Source organism: Dipodomys spectabilis, unplaced genomic scaffold (genome assembly GCF_019054845.1).
Source record: "Dipodomys spectabilis isolate Male_0828 unplaced genomic scaffold, ASM1905484v1 ptg000034l, whole genome shotgun sequence".
NCBI lineage: Eukaryota > Metazoa > Chordata > Mammalia > Rodentia > Heteromyidae > Dipodomys > Dipodomys spectabilis.
The window spans coordinates 516,382-540,068 of NW_024870711.1; the positions used below are offsets into that span (position 1 = coordinate 516,382).

General features: G+C 41.9%; 1 protein-coding gene across 1 annotated transcript in view; it reads right to left on the reverse strand.

Annotated features, from left to right (window-relative positions):
* The window catches only part of Dgki (diacylglycerol kinase iota), a 423,036-nt gene that overhangs the window by 185,226 nt on the left and 214,123 nt on the right, over nucleotides 1–23,687 (reverse strand). Inside the window, 4 exon segments of the mRNA XM_042677203.1 lie at nucleotides 9,435–9,495; nucleotides 11,189–11,271; nucleotides 18,995–19,093; nucleotides 19,926–20,000. Coding sequence (XP_042533137.1) covers nucleotides 9,435–9,495; nucleotides 11,189–11,271; nucleotides 18,995–19,093; nucleotides 19,926–20,000 — 318 coding nt within the window.

Genomic DNA, 23,687 nt, shown 5'->3' on the forward strand with positions numbered 1-23,687 from the left:
CAAGTGCCATCCCTGAGCAAAGCCGCTTATTGAATCAATGCAATGTTGTTTCATTTTAATGTCCATTTTATAGAGAAACTAAGACTTGGAGGATGAGGGACTGGATGTAGTAGCACACACCTGTAACTCTAGCTATTCAGAGGCTAACGCAGGAATAAGAAGATGAAGACTGTCCTGGGAACCTTAGCAAGACCATGTTTCAACACTAAGACAAAAATGGGACAAGAGGGTAGGTCGGGGCTAAAATGCTTATCTGGCATGCATGACCCGTAGCATCACAACAAAACAGACAAACAAACAACTACAAATACCCTAAATCTGCTTCTGGAAGGAGCCTGATTATTCTGGAGATAGTGGCAAGTGACTTTTTTTTTTAATTTAATTTTATTTTATTTGTGAACATACTGTACAGAGGGGTTACAATTACATGGGCAGGATAATGCATACATTTCTTACCAAGCATTGCAGCCTCCTCCTTTGGTTTACCCTTCACATCCCTTCCCAGCCTCCCCCCTCCCCGCCAATCCCAATCCTTCTCCTTCCCCCCCCTTCCCCCCCCCCCCGCCCCCACACCGATGTTGTAAAGCTCGTTTTGGACATGTCAACTTGTACTTCTCATTGTTGCAAGAGGTCCACCTGTATCCTTAAACAACTGGTTTTTCCCCATCTCCTCCACAAGTTATACTGACACCAAATATAGTGAAAGCAGGGGTTATACTGTGGGGGAGGGACATACAAAGCAACAAAGAGATAATCTTATAAATGCGTTAGAAACACATGCATGAAAGATAAAAACATTAAAATACATATCTAAGGGTTCATTTTCCTGACATCACATTATCTGACCTTTTCCGCTTGACTCATACATATACTAGATATTGCAAATAAGGGAAACCATGGGACCTGTTTCTTTGGGCCTGGCTTACTTCACTTAATATAATTTTTTCCAAGTTTTTCCATTTCCTAACAAATGGGGCAATGTCATTCTTTCTGATGGAGGCATAGAATTCCATTGTGTATATATACCACATTTTCTTGATCCATTCATCTACTGAGGGGGATCTGGGAGTGGCAAGTGACTTTGAACCTTGGAAGTAGATGAATCAAAAGTAGGCAACGTAGCATATGGCTTCACCCCACTGTGGAGTTTAAGACAAGTCCTAGCAACATAGTCACACCCAAACTCAGAGAAGAGAGGTAAGGTCAGAGATGGGAGTGGGGGGAGGGGGGAGGGAGAGGGAAGGGAAGGAGAGAGGGGAGAGCAAGGAAGAGGGGAGGAGAGAAGAGGAGAAGGGAAGACAGAGAGAAGACAGGGGTGGAGAGAAGAGAGGAGAGGGGAAGAGAAAGAGGAAGGAAGGGAGGGGAAGGAAAAAGGAAGGGAAGAAAGGAGGTGTGAATCAAACTTAGTTATGTTGCAGAACTATGTTGCAGAGGGAGAGCCTGTAATTCCCCCCCCTCCCCCCCACCACACACACACTAAATAAAGTGGCATACTAGGACCAACTTTCCTAACTTATACCTAAAACACTTTCTCTTACACAATTCCTTCCCAGAAATGGACCTTCCTCATCTTTCAATGAAGTGCAAAGCTGTAATCACCTGCTAGTAAGGTACACCACAATGTTCATCCATACGTACACTAAAAATCTGTATCCACAAAAATGCCAGCAAGTTCAATCATTTGTTAAAACTGGACAATTTATTCCTAAACAATCCTTCGATGTTTGACCTAAGGATTCTTTATTTCTTCCCTGATGTGTAATACCAGCAAAGTACTGCAGCTCTGGCTTGGAAGGAAAAGAAAACACACATTCCAGCTACTAAATTCAGTGTGATGGCTGTGCTAGACCTTGCCCATGTGCTGCTAAAAGCACAAGCTTAATACAGCGGGAATGGATGGCTCTTATAAACTACAAGACAAGGGGGTGAAAGGTCACTGAAGAGGATGTCAGCACTGGAAAGCTCAGCTATCAGGGATGGCTGTCTGTAGACACCAGCAGCTTTGAGAAGAACCAGACTCACAGTGGAACTTAGCAGAAACGTAACACAATGCCCCCCCCCCCCACATCCTCCTTAAAGCTCCTCAGTAACAGAGCTCTCCATCTACCCCTCGTCCATTCCCAAGTTAGCTCCTTTGGTTTAGGAAGATTTAAATTTAAATTCGTTTTCTTTGTATTGTAATTAAACCATGTCTCCCCTTTCCTTCAGTACCCCATTTCACTCTAGACACAGCAATCAACACTTGAGGAGGAAAAATAAAGGTTTAAAAAAGCGACATATCAGAAAGGAGACATTGTCCAAAAGGAAATGTACTCTTCACCTGACTTACTTGACTGCAACCCCTCTATACATGACCTTTATAATATCAATAAAACGTTTACAGTGAATAAATAAGACAAAGAAGAGCTATCTTTCTGGGTCAAAGCAGCAAACTGGCTCCTAGTCTTCTTACAAAAGGCAGAGGAAGCTGTGGGTGTGGCTTCTGACAATGGGAAATTCAAAGTGCATCTCCCCCTGGCAGAAGGCTGTACTGCACTAACCTCTCTCTTGGTAAGGAAGAAAATGCAGGGCCATTGAATGACCTTTGTCTGAGCCTATTGGGTTGAGAAAGAAGTGTCATGGCTGCGTGAAGCATGGGAGTATGTGGTTCAGTCTCTCAAAAGCTCACTGACGCCTTCCCAAAGTGGGAGCCCTACCCACCTATTAAAAAAAAAAAAAAAAAACCTACCGCTGGAATGTTCTAGAAACAATTCAAAACTACCACAGAGAGGTAGTGACAGGACACCAAGATACAAAAAAAAAAAAAAAATTAAGTTAAACAACTTCCTTTGAAGATGATCCTACAAAGAAAAATTCTAAATCTTTGGAGGAATGTGACAATGAAAGGATTCCTTCACTGCTCATCAGATGCTAGTCACACAGACAACTTGGAGAGCAGTGTCCAGTAACTTCTGTGAATCAGCATTGCATCTTCACATGGTCCTGAGATGGGCTTTGTTCTGGCTTGTCTTCTCGGAGAAGTTTGCACTGTGTAAGACTGCACAGGAGCCTGCATCGCTCAGGCAATGTTCACTCTCTCCTCTTCCCTTTCACTTGGCCCATTCAAAGAAGGATACATTAGAATTGATTTTACAGCAAGGCCCTTGAGATATATACATGTGTATGTTTATCTAGACATCTATAAAGTAGATCAGATATAGACATATAAAGATGTTCTACATAGACGGGTGATTGATAGGTAGATGGATGGATGGATGGATGGATGGATCCAATTTCTTCTATCTCCTTGGTACAGTAGCCAAGTAATCAAATATCCCAATCTTTCCTGAACATGAGAAGGCCACCTTGTATGATATCACGGCATCATCATTGCACGTCATCAAATGTCTCTTGCCTTTTACAGCACAGATCTTTTTTTTTTCCTTTTGTCTTGACATTCTATGGGTGTACAAGGTGAGGTAGATAGTTCTCTGCCTGAGGCAGCTCTGTGTGTTTTCTTACCATACCCTGGAATCCTTCTTCCTTTCTGGGAGCAATGAGATCGCTCCCCAGCAACCAACCTTCTTCAAAGGAAGCGTAACCCAAAGGACAGGGAGCCACATTGGCTCACAGCCCAGCCCGGCCACATACTCAATGCATGAGGGAGACAAGTCACTTAAATTTGTCCTCCCCCAACCTGAAAGAAGAGTAACAGTGGCAGCTGCCTCTTAGTGTTATCTTCCCAATTAAATGATGCGCAGACATTGCTTAGCATGCGCCTGGCAAATGGCAAACGTAAATTAACACTAGCTCTAACACTGTATTTTCCCTCTTTCCTTGATCTACTTCCTAGGAGCAGAATACCCTCTTCTATTGTTCCATTTAAAGGAAAAATGGAGCCTGAAACGTGAAATTTATCCCACCTCTGGCTTCCAAGAAGCTTTTCTGTTGCTGATAAAAAATGACAGTAAAAGCCAAGCAGTCCAGAGACCAGAGCTCTAGAAATAGAATGAAAATGAATCTGCTATAATATAGTAGGTAAAACAAAAAAAAATCTTCATCAATTGTATCTTTGTCATTAGAACTGTATAAAAAGAACTTTGACTCTAAAGTTGTCTTGGAAATCTTGTCCCATTGTGAGTAGTGAGAAATTCCCTCTTCTGCAAGTCTAGGCAGCACACTATAGGTTCATGGGCAGATGCTCTGCTGGTTGGGGTTCAGTATTCCCAAAGTATCTCCACCAGCTCACCCACAAGAAACCTTCCGATTAAATCACTTAATTCAGTGAAACACACAGAACTCGGCATCTCTTTTGCCAGAACTGAAGAACATTTTCCTGATGAGATTACATCGCTGCAGCCTGCAGACTTCTCACCTCTCTTCATTAGGAAAAGCAGGGCTGACAGATTTAGAACGCCAGCCCCTCCACAGGGCTTTCAGCAGCCAGGCAGCAGCAGCAGCTGGCCAATGCTGCCACCACCTGTCCATTCACAGCCCTTGCTGGCTGACTGCACAGTGTTGCCCTTCTGCAGTGTATTATTAACATTAGACATGGCAGAGGGGGGTAGGTACTTGATTCCAACCCAACAGACACACACTGTACTGTCCTGAATCCTGCAGAAACACATGAAGGACACGCACAGTGGGAAATCAGCGAAAAAGGGCAAAGACTCTCAACCTGAAAGAAGAACAAGGCAGTAGTTCTATTACTATATGAAAAATACTTTCAGCAGGGTCTGGTGGTTCATTCCTCTAACCATAGCTACTCAGAAGCTTAGTCCAGAGGCTCCTAGTTCAAAGCCAACCCACGCAGGAAAGTCTTCAAGTCTTCCATTTCCAAAATAGCCATCAAGAAGCCAAGCTGGAGGCAAGACTTAACCAGTAGAGCATCAGCTTTAAGAAAACAAACTGAGCAAGATGTAAGCCCAGAACTCAAGCCCAAGAACCAGAAACAACAACAAAAACCACTTTCCACATTTAAACCATATGGTAAAGGGGAATAGAAAATCCTCATCAGAATCAGTCAAAACTATTCTATGCACAGTTAAGAGTCTCACGGACTTTACTGCCCAGTTTGGGGATCCTCAGATCTCAGCCTCCTGAGTAGCTATGATTATAGGCATGAGCCACTGGTGCCCAGCCATACTTGTCCTACTGAGTGACAGGAAACATATGTAGAGAGTTTTTGGATAGTTATGTCTCAGGAAAGCTGAAGCATAAAGTGAGACCTGACCTCAAAAGTCATCAAGGCAAAAATGGGCTGGAGGTATGACTTACATGGTAGAGCCCCTGCTTAGCAAATACAAGATCCTGACTTCAATCTACAGTATCTCTTTCTTTCTCTCTCTCTCTCCCCCCCCCCCCTCTCTCACAAATGCATACAAAATAATAAATTAAAAATAAAAATTCAGCTTCTACCAAGATCCCAAGCGGATCTGGCCTTTAGAACTTCATTAGAATTATGCCAAACCTCGTCATCACTCTGGGAACGCCTTTATTGAAGCCATCAGTCACTTTCTAGTCTCCCTTCTCTCTTAAAACTCATTGCTTATCCCCCCTCTCTCTCTCACTTCATTTTTGGTCTGCTTGACAAAACAATTAGTTGTTCCTCTGTTCTCTATCTTTTCATTTTTCCTGTTGGGCTTTGGTTGAAATTCCATCTTTAACATGTATGGGTTGAATTCCCATGTTTGGAAACACTTATGAACGTGGCAGACAAGAGGTTAGTATGACAAGGGCTGACACTGTGCTTCTTACAGGCCTCTGCGGGGAAAAGAAGAGGGGGTAAGGGGTGGGAGAAGGGAGGAGCCTCGTGGGAGGTGCAGGGGAGGGGGAGGGGGTGGGAAGGGAGCACTGAGTGCAGCCATGATTGGGGAGGTAGTGATGATTTAAAAAAGAGTAAGAGCTCTGAGTTTGGGGACAATGGACATACGTTCACTTGTCTCCTGCTGTCACTGAAATTTCCAGGGGAAAAGAAGCAGATAGGAGTGAAGTCACATGGGAAGGCAAGGCTAAGAACGTGAGATACAGTAAGGATTCACAATGAGTACATCTTTTCAGTAAAGGTAACTGCTCTGGGAGATGGGTGATCTAGGAAGAGTATGAATCCCCATAGGATTTATTCAGATGTCATTCATACTGAAAGACATGGGAAAATTCTCCAATAGGGTTGAGGCTTAGGAAATGATACCCAAGGTATGGTATTTTGGCAAATGGAAGTTGATGGGAACACCCTTCGAAGCAAAGGCTGATCTCTGACTTTCTCTGAGATTCTTCTCCTCTTCCACATTAAGTCACAGAAATGAAAATTCCTCTTCCCCAAGACGAGCTGTAGAAACTAGGCCCCTTGTCCACAAAAGCTACAAATAGTACACTAACCTTTCCCATGGCCATGGTGAAGTATGACCATAATACAGAATGACCATTGTGCAGCCATAATAAAGTCTCTCACCTACTTTTCCTGACAGTAGATCACAGGATCCTCATTCCAGAAGAGGTCTTGCCCCACAGGGAGGAATACTGCACAGAGAAGCCAAGAAGAAATCTTGGCCCAAGGCCTTGCAGAGCTAACTCTTCAGTCCAGTACTCTACAATCATCTGCTTTATGTCCAATCACCTTTCCCCAGCACAGAGCAAGTGCTTTTCCCTGGGTCTTTGTGTCTTCCATCTGCAGGATCTTTGGTCACATACAACATTGATTCAATAAATGTGTTTTATTCTTGACCAGTAGCTTGCTACAGGAGTGCTCAGTTGGGAGAAACAAATTCCTCCTTTTCACACCTGCACTCGCATTTCCCTAAGTACATCATCCTAGGACATCGCAACCACTGGAAATGTGATTGATGCCAAGTGGGGAGAATTCCACAGTCAAGGATATCTTGCAAAACATGAGGTTAGAGTCAAAAAGGTCTGCTGCCATTTTGTAAGTTATAATGGATTTTTATAGGGCGATCATTTGCATTATGGATCTTGAAGACTGGTAAACACTGTTTTCCCAAATGGAAAAAGAAGTCTTTTTTCCTCTCCGGTAAGTGAGGACCAATGGAATCACTGTGCTACTTCATTCTGTTGCATTTAATGGTATGTAATGTGTAGCTCATGTGGTATTAAGTGCTTTCATGCTAGGAGAAGAAATTAGAAAGGAGATTTTGTTGCTACCTTTGAGAATGAAACATTCTAATTAGGGATACTTAAAAAACCTAAAAGAGCCCATAATGCAATCCTAGATGCTAAGCAATTAGACTCCAAATATCCAAAAGTAAAAGGCAAATCTATCTTGATTCTTCATTCTTTACCTTTGCTAAAAATATCAACAAAATGGAAACCAATGAGGAAATAATTGCAACATAATAAAGAGAGGAGGAAAAAAGGTCAAAGATAGTAAACTTTATTTAAATCCCTCCCCCATGTTCTCTTAAAAAGGTATACAAATGAGAGCAATGAATGACTTCTAAGGCAAACCTATCTGAGTCAATATAATTCCATTAGAAAAAAAGTTGACTTAATTCTAGTATATCCACATATTTCTCCTAACTAAAGGTGATCGATTATTAACTGGGCACTGGTAGCCCCAGCCTGTAATCCTAGCTACTCAGGAAGCTGAGATTTGAAGGTCACACTTCAAAGCCAACATAGGTAGGAAAGTCTGCCAGACTCTATTCTCCAATTACACACACACACACACACACACACACACACACACACACACACACACACAGAGTGAATGGGGGGTTGAGAGAGAGAGAGAGAGAGAGAAGTAGAGCTGTGGCTCAAGTGGTAAAGTGCTGGCCTTGACCAAAGCAGCTTAAGTACAATATCAAGGCCCTGAGTTTAAGCTCCAAGACCAGAACCATCCCCCTCATTCCAAAAATAACAGTCATAAGATAGCAGTTGATGAGCATCCCAAAGTGACTGTGTCCCCCCAAATTCACTAATTTGAACAGTTCTGTGTACATCTAATTGCCTTATTAAGAGCTAAGAAAGGGAAGAGCGATCTGTGTTAACTCTAGCAACATGTGGAGAAAGAGCTTCCCTTTGGGTAAGAAAAACTGGGAATAAAGTCCTGACCTTTGACTTGAAGCCTAGTGTCAGGCTTGCCACAGTAAAACTAGGTGCTAAAGATAGAGCCCCACCCACTCGCCAACCTCTCCCCTGGATCAATAGCCACACACTGTGTCATGTCACCAAACTGCCTGAGCCGGGATGGAGCGCCCAGGCCACCTTCTCTCCAGCGGAAGGCAAAGCAGAAGGCTCCACCTGCTGGCAGGACAGGAAAGCCAGCGTAGGATTTGTCTTGGAGCTCAGATCTAGGCCTGCCACACTGAAAACTAGAACCAGAAGAAACCAAGAGAGCACTAACCAAGCCAGAGCTCAAAACAGGCCGAGCCTCTGTTCCTGCCTCAGGACTGTACAGGTCCCACGGCCTGGGAGCGTCAGGTGTCATCCACCTGAAATTCGGTGTTGGTGGCCAAAGGAATGTCTTCTGCATCCAACCTCTCACATGAAGGAGCACAGCTATTCCCTGAGCTGGTGCTCACTGATCGAGTCTCTATTCCTGCCCTAGCACGGGTAGAGACCTGCATCCCGCAGACCTGCATACGCCCGCCTGTACTGTTAGACCACTGTCACCCGTGGCACGGGCTTCGGTGCACCTCTGAGCTCGTGCAGGTCCTTGCAGATGGGGAAATTAGAAATGAATCAGCTGGCGCAGAGCTGTGGAAGTCAGCTTCACCAGCACTAACTCGATCAGAGGCAGCACCACATGGAACTGGGCTCCATTTTCTGAGGGTGAACCAGGGAATTTGCTAGAACTGTGCCTTGGAACTCAGTATTAGGTTAGTAAAACTTAACACAAGCCATTGACTGTGGACAAACTATACATATTTCTGCTTTCATGGGTCAGTTTTTAAATGCATTAACAGAAAAGAATGGAGATACAGCAGTTTATATATATATTTTTTTGTCAGTTGTAGGGATCGAACTCTGGGCTTGGGCCCTACCACTTAAGCCACAGTGCCACTTTCAGTTAACCTGCAGTTAATTGCAGGTAAGAGTATCACAGACTTTCCTGTCCAGGCTGGCTTTGAACTGCAATCCTCAGCTCTCAGCCACCTAAGTAGCTAGGATTACAGGCGTGAGCCACTAGCACCCGGCTCAGCAGTTTATATATATTAAAGAATTTGGCCACCCACAAAAATCTTCAAGTCAATGACGTGATCACATCCCTGCTCTGTAGACCAGAGCAAACTTGAGACAAAGAGTCATAGTTTAGAAAGGTCACATGCTCTCAACGCATAACTAAGTCCCTTCTAATCATCACAGGCTGTGATTCTCAGGAGAGAAAGAAGAAAGAAGAAAACTGTCCCAAAAAAGAATTAGTAATAATAATAGGAGAAATCATTCAAAACTAGGGGAAAAAATAAGGTAGAAAACTGGATTCTCCTTCAAGGACCTACCGTTCCATCGCCACCACAGGCTAGAATTCGTAGATTTGGGACTTTCCTATACAACTCAAGCCTAAAAAGGAAACAGAAGGAAAGGTAAACAAAAGAAGCCATCACTTCCTTTGGCAGAGAGAAAATGCAACATGACATGGGGGGGGGGGGGGTGTCCACTGGAGAGAATATATTTCACGAGGATGATGGCATTGAACGAACCCATCTCTATGGAAACCCAAGAGGCCCAAGTCCGACCGCCTCAAGACAGGTGGTGAATATTATTTTTAAGTGGCCTGAAGTCTTTAATTTTCATAATTCCAGCACTCATGTCAACATGCATTTATTTTCTTTTTAGTTCTTTTACTTCTTGTCTTTTTTTTTTCTTTCCCCACTCATTACCTCCTTTCCTTTCCCCCTCATTACTCCCTTTCCTTTCTTAGAGAAAATGTCACTAATTGGTTATCAATAGCCTTTTTGTGTCTCCTCTTTATATTCTATTAGCTCTTCCTGGATCTGTTCATTTTTCAAACCCATACTTTCTGCTATTAATTCTAATCTTTCTCTACAGCACCCACATATCCATCCTTTGACGCCCTCTCTATGCAAAGTAAAGAGATTGCTAATGAGTTTGCCTGCTTGATATTTGATCATTTTATCTTGCTGTCTCTCAAGAAAATGCAGTATGTATATTTATACTCCTCAGATGATAGATAACCTTTGGCTAAAGTAAGTGGTTAGACTCTGAATATAATCACCAATTTAAATAAAGTGCTAGATTTTTTTTCCTGGAAATATTTTGTCTCCTGCCTTGTTCTCTCTGAAGCAAGTCTAACTGATATGATTTTAAAAAATCTTAGGAAAAAGAAATCTAAAAAGGAACATAAGCCTGAGTAGTAGATTTATCTTAGCACAACTGAACAGGAAAAAACATAGAAGGCTAACAGCAAACTCTAGTGGCAAAGAAATTCATAACAGAAATTTAACTTTCCTAGTTCATGTTCTCCTCTATGCTTAAAAATACACTGTATCCATTTCATACAGGAATACTATTTCTCTATAAATGTATGAGTTGATACCTCTTTTTCTCTCATTTTGCTATTTATTACAAAAATAACTCAAATCCTTTATGTGCTACTATTTATTCACTAGCATCACAACACAAGGTGTCCAATAGCAGAACTACCCCCGTTCTTTCCCACTGTGCAAGATTCAGTTTTCAATACTTGTAACCAAAGCAGAGAATAAGATCTCTGAGAAACTCAGAAAAGCAATGGAACAGAAATTAAATGTCCACTCACAGAGGTATAGAGTCTATAGGTATAATCAATTCATCAATCTCTCTCTCCAATGAACACACACACACACACACACACACACACACACACACACACACAAACACACACACACAGCCCCCAAATCAAATATTCGTAGATAAATATAGCTGACCCCCAAACATAAGCTTACATTCCTGTAAATGTGCATCTCCCAAATTGCACATTTGTAAATAGAAACAATGTAATTGAAAATTGTACATCCAGAAACACAAACACACTAGCAGTGTACCCTCATTAACAATGGAGCAGACAATATCTTGAAGGAAACAAGCTTGAGGAAAAGTACTAGGGCACATCAGATAAAGTTTTGAAGGAAGGAAATAAGAGATGAGCAAAACACATTTCACCAGGTAATCAGATAACAGACCTTGGCCCAAATCATAAAGCCCTCACTTGCTCAAAGTTCTGCCAGACCACAGGGGGTATTTCCAGACTTACGCATCTTTTGGCCCTTCCTGAGAAAGATCAAAGACTTGGCGTGGGTTCAAGTACCACATGAACATCTGTAGGACTTTGGTTCCCTGTAAAGGAAAAAAATTACAATAATAGGAGAAAATTTTCAGCATTAAGAAAATAGGAACAATATGACCATATAACCTGATGCCAAGGGAAATAAACCCCAAGGTGAGGACACAAGCGATTTTGTCTTTGTTGCTGTTCTTTTTATTGTACTTATAATGTACTATGTGGTTTTTTTGTCTCTTTGTATGTCCTTCCCCCATGATACAACCCCTGTTGTCACTGTATTTGATTCTGGTGTCCTGAGTCTTGTATATACATTTTTCCTAATTAGGGGAGGGAAAGGGAAATAACAAAATGCTGAAATAAGGATACAGGATGACCCATTGTAACAATGAAATATACAAGACAGTATGTTAAAAATGAACTTTACAACTTTGTGGGGGGGGATGGGAGGCAGGGAGGGAGGAGTTGGGGAGGTGGGGAGGAAAGGGATGGTAGGGGAAAAATAAAGGAGGGTTTAACAATGCTTGATAGGAAATGGACTCATTACTTTGCTTCAGTTAACTGCAACCCCTCTGTACAGTATCTTTACCATAAAAAATATATATTACAAAAAGAAAATAGAAACACATTCATTGCACCTCAAATAATATATAGTTATAAACGGTATAGAAACACATTCATTGCACCTCAAATAATATATAGTTATAAACGGTATAGAAATGTAGTTAAAATCATGAGCTTGGGTTCTAGATTGAGTGACTGGCCAGTGAGATGAATGCCCTTACTCCAAGCTCATTTCTTAATTTCATAAAGCACAACTTCTCTTCCTTGCATGTGGCAAGGATTTCCATGTTGCTATGATGTTTGGTGACCACAGCACTGTGCTTGCCAGCTAACATATGTTTAGTGAATAGTAACTCTCCATAATGAGTGAAAAAAACATACAGGGAACGATATTAGGGAAGCCAGGGGCCACCAAATTCCACATTGGTTGTCACATTCTAATGCAGGTCATTACCATCTGTGTAATATGTCATATAAGTAATATTGTTATGTGCTATTTTATTGAAATATTTTTTCTACTTGAAGCAAAAGAATAGCCAAAAGTACCTATTTTCATATACATGCAACTCACGTCATTTTTACACAACATATAAAACTCGACCTCATTTGTTAGCCCATAACCTACTTTGACCCTGTTTGTCTGTTTGTCTATTTGCCTGAATTAACTTATATCCAAGCCTTCTCTCACTCACGGACATTTGGGAAGCCTTTGAGGGAACTCTGACATTCAGAACAACAATCATCAGGAAAACACAAAGCTTGTTGGAATTTATAAGGTGGGTTAGGCATGAAGACATGGACATAGTCTCCTATATTGATTGGAACCAAAACATTCTCAAAACTGACTTTTTGTTGTTGTTGGTGGTGGTGGTCATGCGGCTTGAATTCTGGGCGTGGGTGCTATCTCTCAGCTCTTCAGCTCAAGACTAGTGCTCTACCACTTAAGCCATAGCGCCACTTCTGGTTTTCTGGTGGTTAATTGGAGATAAAAAGTCTTATGGACTTCCCTGCCTAGACTAGCTTTAAGCTATGATCCTCAGATCTCATCCTCCTGAGAGGCTAGGATTATAGGATTATAGGCATGAGCTACCAGCACCCAATTAAAACTGATTTTTTAAAACTTGCTTCATTGCATCAACCATAGCAGATGACGTTGAACAAGTCAGCAGAATCTCTCACTTATGGCTGCTCTTTCCTAAAACTCCCCTAAGCTTGCATGTAGTAGAGGTCATATTTAAGGGTCGGCCTGGTGTAGTAGAAATTCTCTGAGGCTTGAGTCAGAGCTTGGGAACGCTTCTTGGGTTGTCAGGGACATTTCACATCTCGCAGAAATGCAGTGCCTGATGCAGAAGGGATGCCCTTCCAGGGTGCTTCTGTGAATGCAGCGGATGAGTAATGACTAGGCCGCTAGCCCAGTAACAGCACAAATGGATCCTGGTAGGTGCTTGTCCCTTGCTCTTTGCTCCTTGTTCATCTATTCAGCAATCACCCTGCATGCTGTGAAGGCTACAACACGGCAGTAATTACTGCGTTGCGGGCCCGTTGTAGGAGGCCAGAGCAGGTCTTTGTTCCTCATATCATCCAAACCTATAATCTACAAGTTCTGTCTCCTCATGTGCTTGCTATAATTTTGGGGATAACACTCTACCCTTAATTATCCTAGCTGGTCCTCCTGTGTCACCAAATGACATATCTCGCTTCCTGTCAAATACAAACACAGATTTAGAGACAATATCTCACTAAGTACTCAACGATTTTCTTTTGCTCCACTCTGGGCCTTGCTACCAAGTGGGAGCAGGGTGCTTTCTATGTTTTCTGTTGAATAGGTAACCTAAGAGCCATTTTAATGACCAACCAACTTAAAGCACATATCCTACTGACTCACTGGGAAATGAATTTTTTCAGTCGTCGATTCCTAGGGCCCTGTGTGAACGGTGCGTGTTAACTGTTACTCCTTTCTACTCAGCTGTGGCAGTGTGCGTGTCACCATTTCAGCATCTCCTTTTCTGCACACTCCACGAAGTAATTAACTCCTTTCAAAAAATGTAAAAATAAAAGGCATTGAGAGGTTATTTTTCCCAACTTAAAAGAGTTCACTGGATGCACCTTTCCATCCTGCTCATTTTCAGCTCCTGTGAATTGTGTGGTCATTATCTCGTATGGCCTTTTGAGGGAGGGGTGGTATCAAGGCCTGGGAAATTGACCACTGCATGCATCTCTGGGCAGTGCCATCCCCATTCTGTAGACCCCTGGTCTACAGGAATAACCGACACAGCTGGGTAGAGTCATCTATCAAAACTGATATCCAGATGTGATACAGTTCCTTCCTTTAAAAGACTAATCTTCTCTCCCAAACAGGATATTCATTCAGAAACTTTATGCGCTTGAATGAAAGCATTTTTAAAGCAATCCTAGTGGGTAGAAGAATTTTTTAAAAAAATGTCTAACTCCTACATTGGAATAAGTTCCATTCACTCTGCTGCTACAGCTAGGATAAACTACCTTTAGGACTCTAATAGAAGTAATTCATTAGACAGAACTGCGAGGCCTGACGAATAGTATTCAGTGGGGAAAGTGACTTCTTTCCTTTCTCAATGGCAGGAGGAAATCTACTCAGTTGTACACAACTGTCCCTCACCAGCAAGTCTCAAGCACTCTCCTACTCATCACCTGCTATGTGCCAAATGCAAAAAGATGCAACTTCAATCCAAGACTCGGCTTGTCTATAAGTGAAAACTCTAATGCATGTTGGAGACATAAGACCTCCGTGACCAGGGAATGTTATTTTTCAGACATACTACAACTGAGTATTCCCTAGCAGTGAAGAAACAGTCATCTCTCCAACACTCACTCTGGAAGGGTAGGAAGCTCTGGAGGAGAATGCAACTTTCTGAAAACAGATGTGAGAGAGGAAAAAGAGCAAGAATCATTCATCCCTGCATTAGTCCCCAGAAGTGTCAGAAGGGAGAATGGAAAGATGAATCAGACAGAGATCATCTTGCGCTCAGAAGAAAGTCCCACCTGTTACTCATCAGGAAAAAGGTAATGACAATGACTTGGGGCTGTGGAGAAGCAAGGACAAAGCGGTCCACTCACAGGACCTGAGCACCTTCCTGAGTACTGCTAGATCATCCAGCTGTATCCCTAAGTCTCAGTTCTTATCGTGGAGGCCTGCTGTAGGTCATGCCAAACATGATAGTAAGAAAGTTGGAGTAAATGTTGTAATAATATTGCCCAGACAATAAGCAAGTTGGAGTAATAGTATCAGTGGAAGAGTTTAAAAAGGTCTATACAATCCCCTAAAAAACTGTCACTTCAGTAAATATAAGTTAAGCTCCTGCTCTGTGCCTATACTTAGATGCTCACAATCGACCAGGAAGAGGCCACATAAAGTACATTCATTCCCTGAAATGCTATGCCAGAGACAGCCATGGGAAACCCGAGTGCTCAGAGGAGTTACGACCTCAGCCCATGTCTGATACCTGAATCAAGCTTTGAAACCTGGGAAGAGCTAAGCATCTCTGTCTAGATGGAGCAGGAACAGGTTCCAGGTGAAGGCAGAAGAGGTGTGAAAGAGCTAACAGAGTGCATACCACATAAAACTATGGTCTGTAAAGTTTTATGAGCTATGACTCAGGGAGTGTTGGGAGATCAAATGGCAAAAGTGAGTTGTAGACCAACTTGTGCATGCAAAAAAGGCTGAGACGCCATGTCTTAAAAGCAGATAGATAGATAGATAGATAGATAAGGGAAACTTAGAGTAAATTTTGTCTTCTACCTTCTGTCTCTCTTCCACAAAGAGAGTCATTCAAAACTGATTTTAATTTTGTGGAGGTATTGGGGATTGCACTCAGGGCTTCACAATGGCTAGGTAGAGCCTGTACCACTTGACTCTCGCTCCCCATCCTCAAAGGGGGTATTATAATCACTGACCCCAGTACCTCAAATAACTCAGATACTGACAGTCTCGGCAGCACAACCTATGTTTAGCGTCCTCGCCAGGCATCAGTGTCATCTCTCCATTGTGCGTGTTGAAAAAGGAGACCATCCTGGTGACATCTAAAAGAAGGAATTACTAAGATGCACCTTTAGAAAGCATTGCTTCAAAGAAGGGTATAGAAGTCATCTTTGCATATCTTTGCCTCATCATTTCCTTCAAGATATTGAAAGTTTCCCATTGCACACAAAATAGACGAAGGTAAAAAAGCTGCAGGTATTCCTTTCGCCAGTAGATGGCGATATGATCCAGTTATTGAAAAACAAGACAAAAAAATTGAAGCTTAAGTTTCAGAGAAAGAATGAAATAGAAATGTGTTCTATCTAAAAGCAGATGAGTGAAATAAGTAAATATTCAAGGGCAAAAATAATTATGTAATCATATGTGTATAATTAAAATGAAAAATAAAAGGATTGTGTCCAGGAATCCACCTGGGCAGAAAGTGAGAGTCTTATCTCAAAATAACCAGCAGACAAAGAGCTGGAGGTGTGGCTCAGTCATAGAGCATCTGATAGCCAGGCCTCCCAGTACCACGCAGGAAGGAATAAGTAACCTAGTCTCTACTACACCATGCGCAAATCCTCTAAGATCCTAATTTTTAAGACAGACTGAAAACTTAAGATCCATGTGGTTAAAACTGCTCTCCACAAACTCAATGATCTTTATCTAACCTCATTTCTAATACTTTCATATGCATGTTCCACTCATCACTTTGTCCTCAAAAGCCTTCATTTTTGTATAAGGGAATTTATTTTCCTGCTCTCCTCTTCTAGTCATACTGTTCACCTACGTGAGTCTTTGCTTACACTGTGCACTAGAAATTAAACATCTCCAGGGGCAGCCAATGACATCCTGGAGCCTGTGCAGACACATGAAGAGCATTTGTGGTGGTTCAAGTGACACGTGTGTCTCAAGGGCTAACTAGAGTCTATTGGAGAGAATGACTAATGACTAATGACTAATTGGAGAGAAATGGTCAGGAAAGGATAAGCAGGAATTTGCCAGGGTAGAAAAGGGAAGGGGTGCAGCACCAGGTTTCCCTCTTCCACATAACCAAGCTTGCTCCTCTTTGATTACACACTCTTTCATGTCACCCTCTCCTTGCCTCTCTGAGGTCACTGGTTGCCTGCAGCCTGAGCCTCTCCATTTAGAACTCACAATCAGTGCATGTCACTGGAGTTATTTTCTCCATCCTCCCCTCTGTGTCATTCACAAACAAAATATCCTTAGAAATTCGCCGAGGCTTCCCTAACCTAACCTGTGCTCCCTTAAGAGAGAACCAGGAAGCAACAAGTATTCTCTCTGTCATTAATAATTTACACAGCTTGAAACAAAAATGGTCTGAATCTCAACTGGATTGTCAGTTTCTTAAAGGAGGGATGACTTAGAGGCTTCTGTATGCCCTGAGGTAGGGGGCAGAGAGGCGGAGGGAGCTTAGAATGAGTTAATAAATGTATTTTATGAATGAGCTGTTACAATGAAATATATTTAATTGTAGTTAGCATGCAGTACTCAAGTGGAGCCAATTACATTTGCTTTGCTCTGTCCCCATAGTTTACAACCATCTCCTCAACCCTTGAAAAGAAGAAGTATGCTCCAGGGCAAATTCAACCTCGGTTAGTAAGAAATCCATTCTTATTATTCCTCTATTGACAGTCCTGGAATCACTGTCCTTACATTATAAAGGCCATCCTGAAGGTCATCTCTCAACAACACAGAAATGCACAATGTTAAAGATACATTGCTTGCTTATAACACATTTTCCCCTGTTCTCTACAATGCTGATAAATATTTGTAACACAAAGTTATCAAGAATTTCGAGTGGAGAGAAGAAAAGAGGGATATTTAAGTCATGAATTTTCCTAACAACTTTATTATAACTAATACATTCTGGGAAATGCCATTGTCATTTGTAATAATAACATCATTTGAACTATTGGGTCAATCCTAAATGTAACTTTTTTCTTACTATGGGACAACTATATAGTTTCAAATATCTACTTATATATTAAGTTTTCAAGGAATCTGGCCTCAAAATGTAAAATGTACATTTAATGTACAGAAATATATTTTACATCTAAATATATGAAATTAATAGAAAAATAAAGCCTATAGAAGGGTATAAGAAATCTGAGAAAGTGGGAAGAAAATTAGATGTAAAATGAAAACCCAGATTTTGAAGAAAAAAAAAAATCTGTCCTTGCAGAGCATTGTCACTGGAGGTTTGCCACTAAACTCAAATTTTATTTAGTTTATAATTTAAACTTTTATATTTCCTTTTTGCTAACTAAGGTATTAACTACACTCAAGGATTTAGGCAGGAACCAAATGCAATCCTTAGAAGCTGACCTTTTCTCCAGCTTGATAGGATATGTTCATGACTTCTGTGATTGATGAGTCAGTGACAAAAGTAGGTGAGCCTAAAACAGGGTGCCAGTGGCTCACCCTTGTAATCCTAGCTACTCAAGAGGCTGTGATCTGAGGATTACAATTCAAAGCCAGCCCGAGTACAAAAACTGGTGAGACTTTTATCTCCAATTAACTACCAAAAATCTAGAAATAGAGCTATAGTGGTAGAGTGCCAATCTTGAGGAAAAAACCTATGGGACAATGCCCAGCCCTGAGTTCAAGCCCCAGTAGCAGCACACAAAGATATCAAATCTAAATTGAAATGCAAAGAAACAAAGATAAATAGGTGAAGAAATTACTACGAAACTTGGGTGTTAGTGGCTCACACCTATAATTCTAGCTACTCTGGAGGCTGAGATCTGTGGATTGTGGTTCGAAGTCAGCCTAGGCAACAGACTCTTACCTCCAATTAACTACCAGAAAACTGGAAATGGAGCTGTGGCTCAAAATGGTAGTACTCTAGCCTTGAGCAAAAGAGCTCAGGCCCTGAGTTCAAGTCTCACAACCAACAAAAGAAACTACTAAGAATTGAGAATCCCTGAACTATATTAGCTAAGAGAAATTCTGGAATGATTGCCTTGAAAATCAGGACAGAAGAGTTAAGCACTTAGGTTTTGGAAGGCCCTCTGGTCCCATTTAACATAGAAGCTGAGGGATAAACTGCAGAACTTCTAGGCTTTGCCTTGTCCAGCAGAGCAATCGCCTTGTCCTGAGAAATTTCAATGCTCCTAGTAGAATAACTTCCCTTGGTGCCAGGAATTGTGTTTTCAAGAAATCATCCACTGCTCACCCTGTTCAGGGTGACTCACCTGGTTCCCTCCGCTCTTGGGGTTCACAAACACAAGCAAAGGTTTCATGAGAGGAGAGGAAATAGGCTTTATCACAAAAGGGCGCCCTTTGTTTTCCTGCTGAAAGAAAAAAAAAAAAACAGCACTATTAGGATTGACATCCCCAACAGCATGAAGACAACTCCAGTGCAAAGGAAGAGAGAGCCACCATCACCACCACCCCAGCCCAAACCCTGTACCTTACAGGGGTTGGCGGAGTCTGACCTGCGGGCCTAATTGTGAGGTACATGATACATACAGATGTGTCCATGCTTCTCATGGGTCGTCCATGACCCATCTATTAATAATTTTGTATGGTTCTAATGATGCTATAAAATGGCCCTTGGTAGGAAAAAAAAAGTTTCCCACCCAGTGTGGAATATCCATATAACTTGAAGAAAAGTATCTCAAGTCATAATTTGCTCCAGAGAGTCAGGTCATTCCTTTGATTTTTATTCTGTGTACTCCAAGAATTCTAGAAGTGCTAGTGATCATCATCATCATCATCATCATCATCATCACCATCTTTTCTTAATATATTTATTTTTAAGTCCAAAACACCTTTTAAACATCACAATGATAGTCATCATTATCTTAAGCTACATTGCTTCATCATCATCATCTTCAGGGTAACATTTCCAGGCAAAGACAAATGTTCTTTTTTTGTTTTTAAAGCAAATGTTCTGACTCCAAAGGAGCAGAAGTGGGGTTGGTGATTGGTTGATCTAGTTAGTCCATCATCAGTAAGTTATTCTGAACAGCAGGAAATGAGGTGTGGCTGGAGGGCAGTAAAAGAACCAACCGGGATAGGAGATACCCTAGGAAAGCACTAAGCCTGGGCCAGGTGCCTGAGCTAGAATCGATTAGGAAAAAGAAGCTATCGTTCCCTGCACCCCCATTCAGAAACACTTACTTCCGTCCCCCTTTTGCTGGCTTTCCTTTTAAAGCTGGTTCTCTTCTTCTTCCGATTGGAGGCCTTCAGGGAGTTCTGTAGGGAGAGAAGGCAGCGCCTGAGCCCCGGGAGGCCGAGGGCTGGGAAGCACCATGCAGAACCAGGTAGGAGATGACGGCAGCGCATGCTGATGCGGCGTGCTGCTCATGCTTTGACACTGCCAAGCCACTCTGATGGGGAAGCCACACACAGAAACCAGTGCTTCGGAGTGAGCAACTGCCTCCCCGCCCCGGACAGGGCAGGGGTAAGAGGCCAGAGGCTCTCATGGACTCACGTGACAACACATGGTATACCTGCCAACCCTCCCAGTAAAAATGGAAGAATCCCAAATTCTCTGAGGGGCTCCAGTCTCCCGCCCAACCAGGTCCGTCTCCCGCCCAACCAAGTTCAAGTTCATCTCCTGGTATGGAGATCACCTATGTGGAAATGTAAAAAAGGAGGCCATTTTTTTTCATGTTTTTCCTTTAAGTCTTTTCCTTGCTTTTTCTTTACTTTTTTTTTTTCTTTTACAATTTGTTTTTACTAGTCTCTTATAGTCACAGTTATGAAGTGAATCCTGATTCCAACGGAACTTCACAGTCTAAGATCTCAGCAGTGATTCTAACTTCTTCAATGCCGGGCTCTGACTCACCTGGAGTTATTTGTAAGAGAGGAGTGGCAGTCATTTTCCTTTCTTTCTCTCTGTTTAAAGGCTCATGGAAATTTTAAAAGTCTTCCCTCTCCTACTAGTCTTGACTTTTTCTTCTCAGGGAAGTATCTCAGACTTGTTGCGATACAGGGCCCCTCAAATTCACTTTCTCTTGCTAGGGATTTTTATGGACCACAATTTTGTGACTAATTCAGACTAGCCATTGACTCCGTATTTGCTACAGATGCTGAGAGAGCTCTCACAGCTGACTGGTTGAAGACAAGACAAAAATCAGGTTTAATCAGAAGACTCAATAATTAATCAGAGTGCACCTTCACAAAGCAAAGACAGTACTGACCATATAATAGATGTTTGCCCAAGTTCAAAGCCTGAAATGCAGAATTCTTAACTTAGAAGTTTATATATGAACACACACTTGTATGGTTTAAGCAGTTACAAGTTTTCAAAATAATCTGAAGAAATCTGAACATCACACCTTTAACTTCTTAGGATTGTTTTTTAGAGCATTCAAATAAAATTTCACCTAGATTACATACGCTAAATTGCAAAATTAACAAGATCCAAACTAGTTCACTTTCATTTCATTTTGACTTGGATTTAGACCCAAAACACAAAACTGAAAGTTGACTTGTGTTCACCAAGGACAAAGGAAATTTTCAAGATCCATCAAGTGACCCCAGATTTTCCTCCCCCATCAGATTAAAAGAAAACATCTTCAGAAGTGCATGTTCTCTCCAGAAAAGAGATCCAGAGCTAGTGACTGCTTTCTAGCCGTGGGGAGTCCCCTTCACTCACTGTAGATGATATTTCTCTTGAAGGGAATTTCTATATTTCTAGACCCTGGGGTTAAATGAGCCTTTCTTCATACATGTTCTTGTCTCTTTTGCATTATGAAAGCATGTGCTATATTTTGACAGATTTTACTTTGTGCTGAAAGGAAAGAAAGATGATCTAGAATCTTGAAAAGTTGAATCAGCCACACGGTCTGAGAAGAAGGCCGGGAATCATCAGACTAGAAGATGGAGTATCTGTTTGTTGTCAGTGATGCTCTATGCCCTTCTCAACCATCATTATATCATAGCCTCACTCATGGACTTATGAAAAAGTGTTCAAACCCAGACCCTGTTGAGTATGATTGCCTAATCTGTTTGTGGGTAGATCCTAAGCAAGGATACTTTCTCAAATTCCACACAGGATTGTATCATGTAGCCCAAGGCTAGGAACTTTGGTTCAAAGGAGAGAAGAGCAAAATGTGCAGAGCACAGTGAAGCAGAAGATGGGGAGGAGAGAGGATGATCTGACAGATTTTGTGGGAATTTTGAATCTCCCTCTGATCAGCTCTTATTACCTCGGCTGAGTCTTCCAAACCACAGTCTTTTAATTTTAAGATACAGTAGCAAAACCTTTCTCCCAAGACTGCTGTGATGCCTAAATGAGAACAGCATGTGAAGCAACCAGCTCGCCATCCATCCCACGACATGGACTTGAATGAACGTTATTACCTCTTTCGTAGCTCTTCAGCCCCAACACCTATCATACATGCTTGGTGTGAGGGCATGTATTCGAATCATCATTGAAACAAGAGGTAAATAGAATTAGAGTCCACACCACTTCCTGAGCCTCTTCTGATTTGCAATGGATGCTCAGAAGTGAGTAATGCCCCTAACTTCTTTCTAGTTTTAGCTTAGTTGGTGCGAAGAACAATGCAGGAAGACCAAATCCTTGCAGGAACACCCCTTGGACTTTACTTCTTGACAAGACTCAAGCTTTCAACTCCAAGACATAGATCTGCTGGATCAGGCCAAGATGGTGAGGAAGTTTCTTAAACTAGTCTGATCACAGAACCATCAGCAGATGGTTCTGCTGACTGAGCACACTTGGGAAACAGAAAAACACATCAAACATGAGGTTTGACATCTGAAAACAGGATACAAGGGACTCAGCTCTAATTGAGAACAGACACACAACAGTCTTTTTAAGCACGGATACAGAGAATACAAATGCTTCTTAGGCTTATCGAGACAAACACACCCGAGGCATTTCTGTGGCTGGCAGAGCAAATAAGGCAGAAAGACAAACACAGGGGTTGACTTCCAGTACCTGGGCACAGCAACAGCCCTAGGGATGGTCTAACAGGGACAGAAAATAGTCCAGAATTTCCCAGCATACCTCACAATTCCTGAGGCTCCCTTCCCTTTGTGTAAATGGATGACTGTCTGACTATGTGATTTCCTTTAGCGGGTAGCATGATTCAGTGAGAAACAGATAACATGAAGGAAGTCTTGATATGACTCTCGGGCTTGATTAAGCTACCATCACTCATCTACACTCATCTATCACTGTCCTGCCTGAGCTGGCAGTGTGTGTGCATTCAACAATGTAGTGTGCATGCAACAATGCAAGAGCGGGGCTGGGAATGTGGCTTAGTGGTAGAGTGCCTGCCTTGCATGCATGAAGCCCTGGGTTCGATTCCTCGGTACCACATACACAGAAAAAGCCAAAAGTGGTGCTGTGGCTCAAGTGGTAGAATGCTACCCTTGAGCAAAAACAAGGGACAGTGCCCAGGCCTTGAGTTCAAACCCCAGGACTGGCAAAAATAAAAAATAGAAAAAAACAAAAACAAAAAAAGCAAGAATATGGGAAGAAATGATTGGGAAGGCTTGTTGGTGATAGAATGGAGGAACTTTTCTACTTGTCAAATATTCCCAAAACATCAAGGGCAGCCAACTCAACAACTCAAAGGATTTCCTGGGCAAGATCAATAGTGGTTTTTGTATCTTTCTGATTTCAGTAGAAGTTACCCCCTGTACATTTTGTGCCTGCTCTTTTTGTTTGGGAAAGATCTAAGAAAAGATAAAAAGTCTTCTGTTTTCTTGGACCAGAAAGCCAGGACAATCTCACCTTGCCTAGAAGTAATCCTATCAACAAAACCCTTTTCCTAGTCCTGGCTCTTTCCTAGGCTGTTAGGCAATACCTACAGATGAATCACTCGACTGTGCATGAAACTTTAGCTCTTGCTACTCTTGAGGGATTTTTTTTCCCTGGTTATGGGATCACAGACAGCTGGTTGAAAT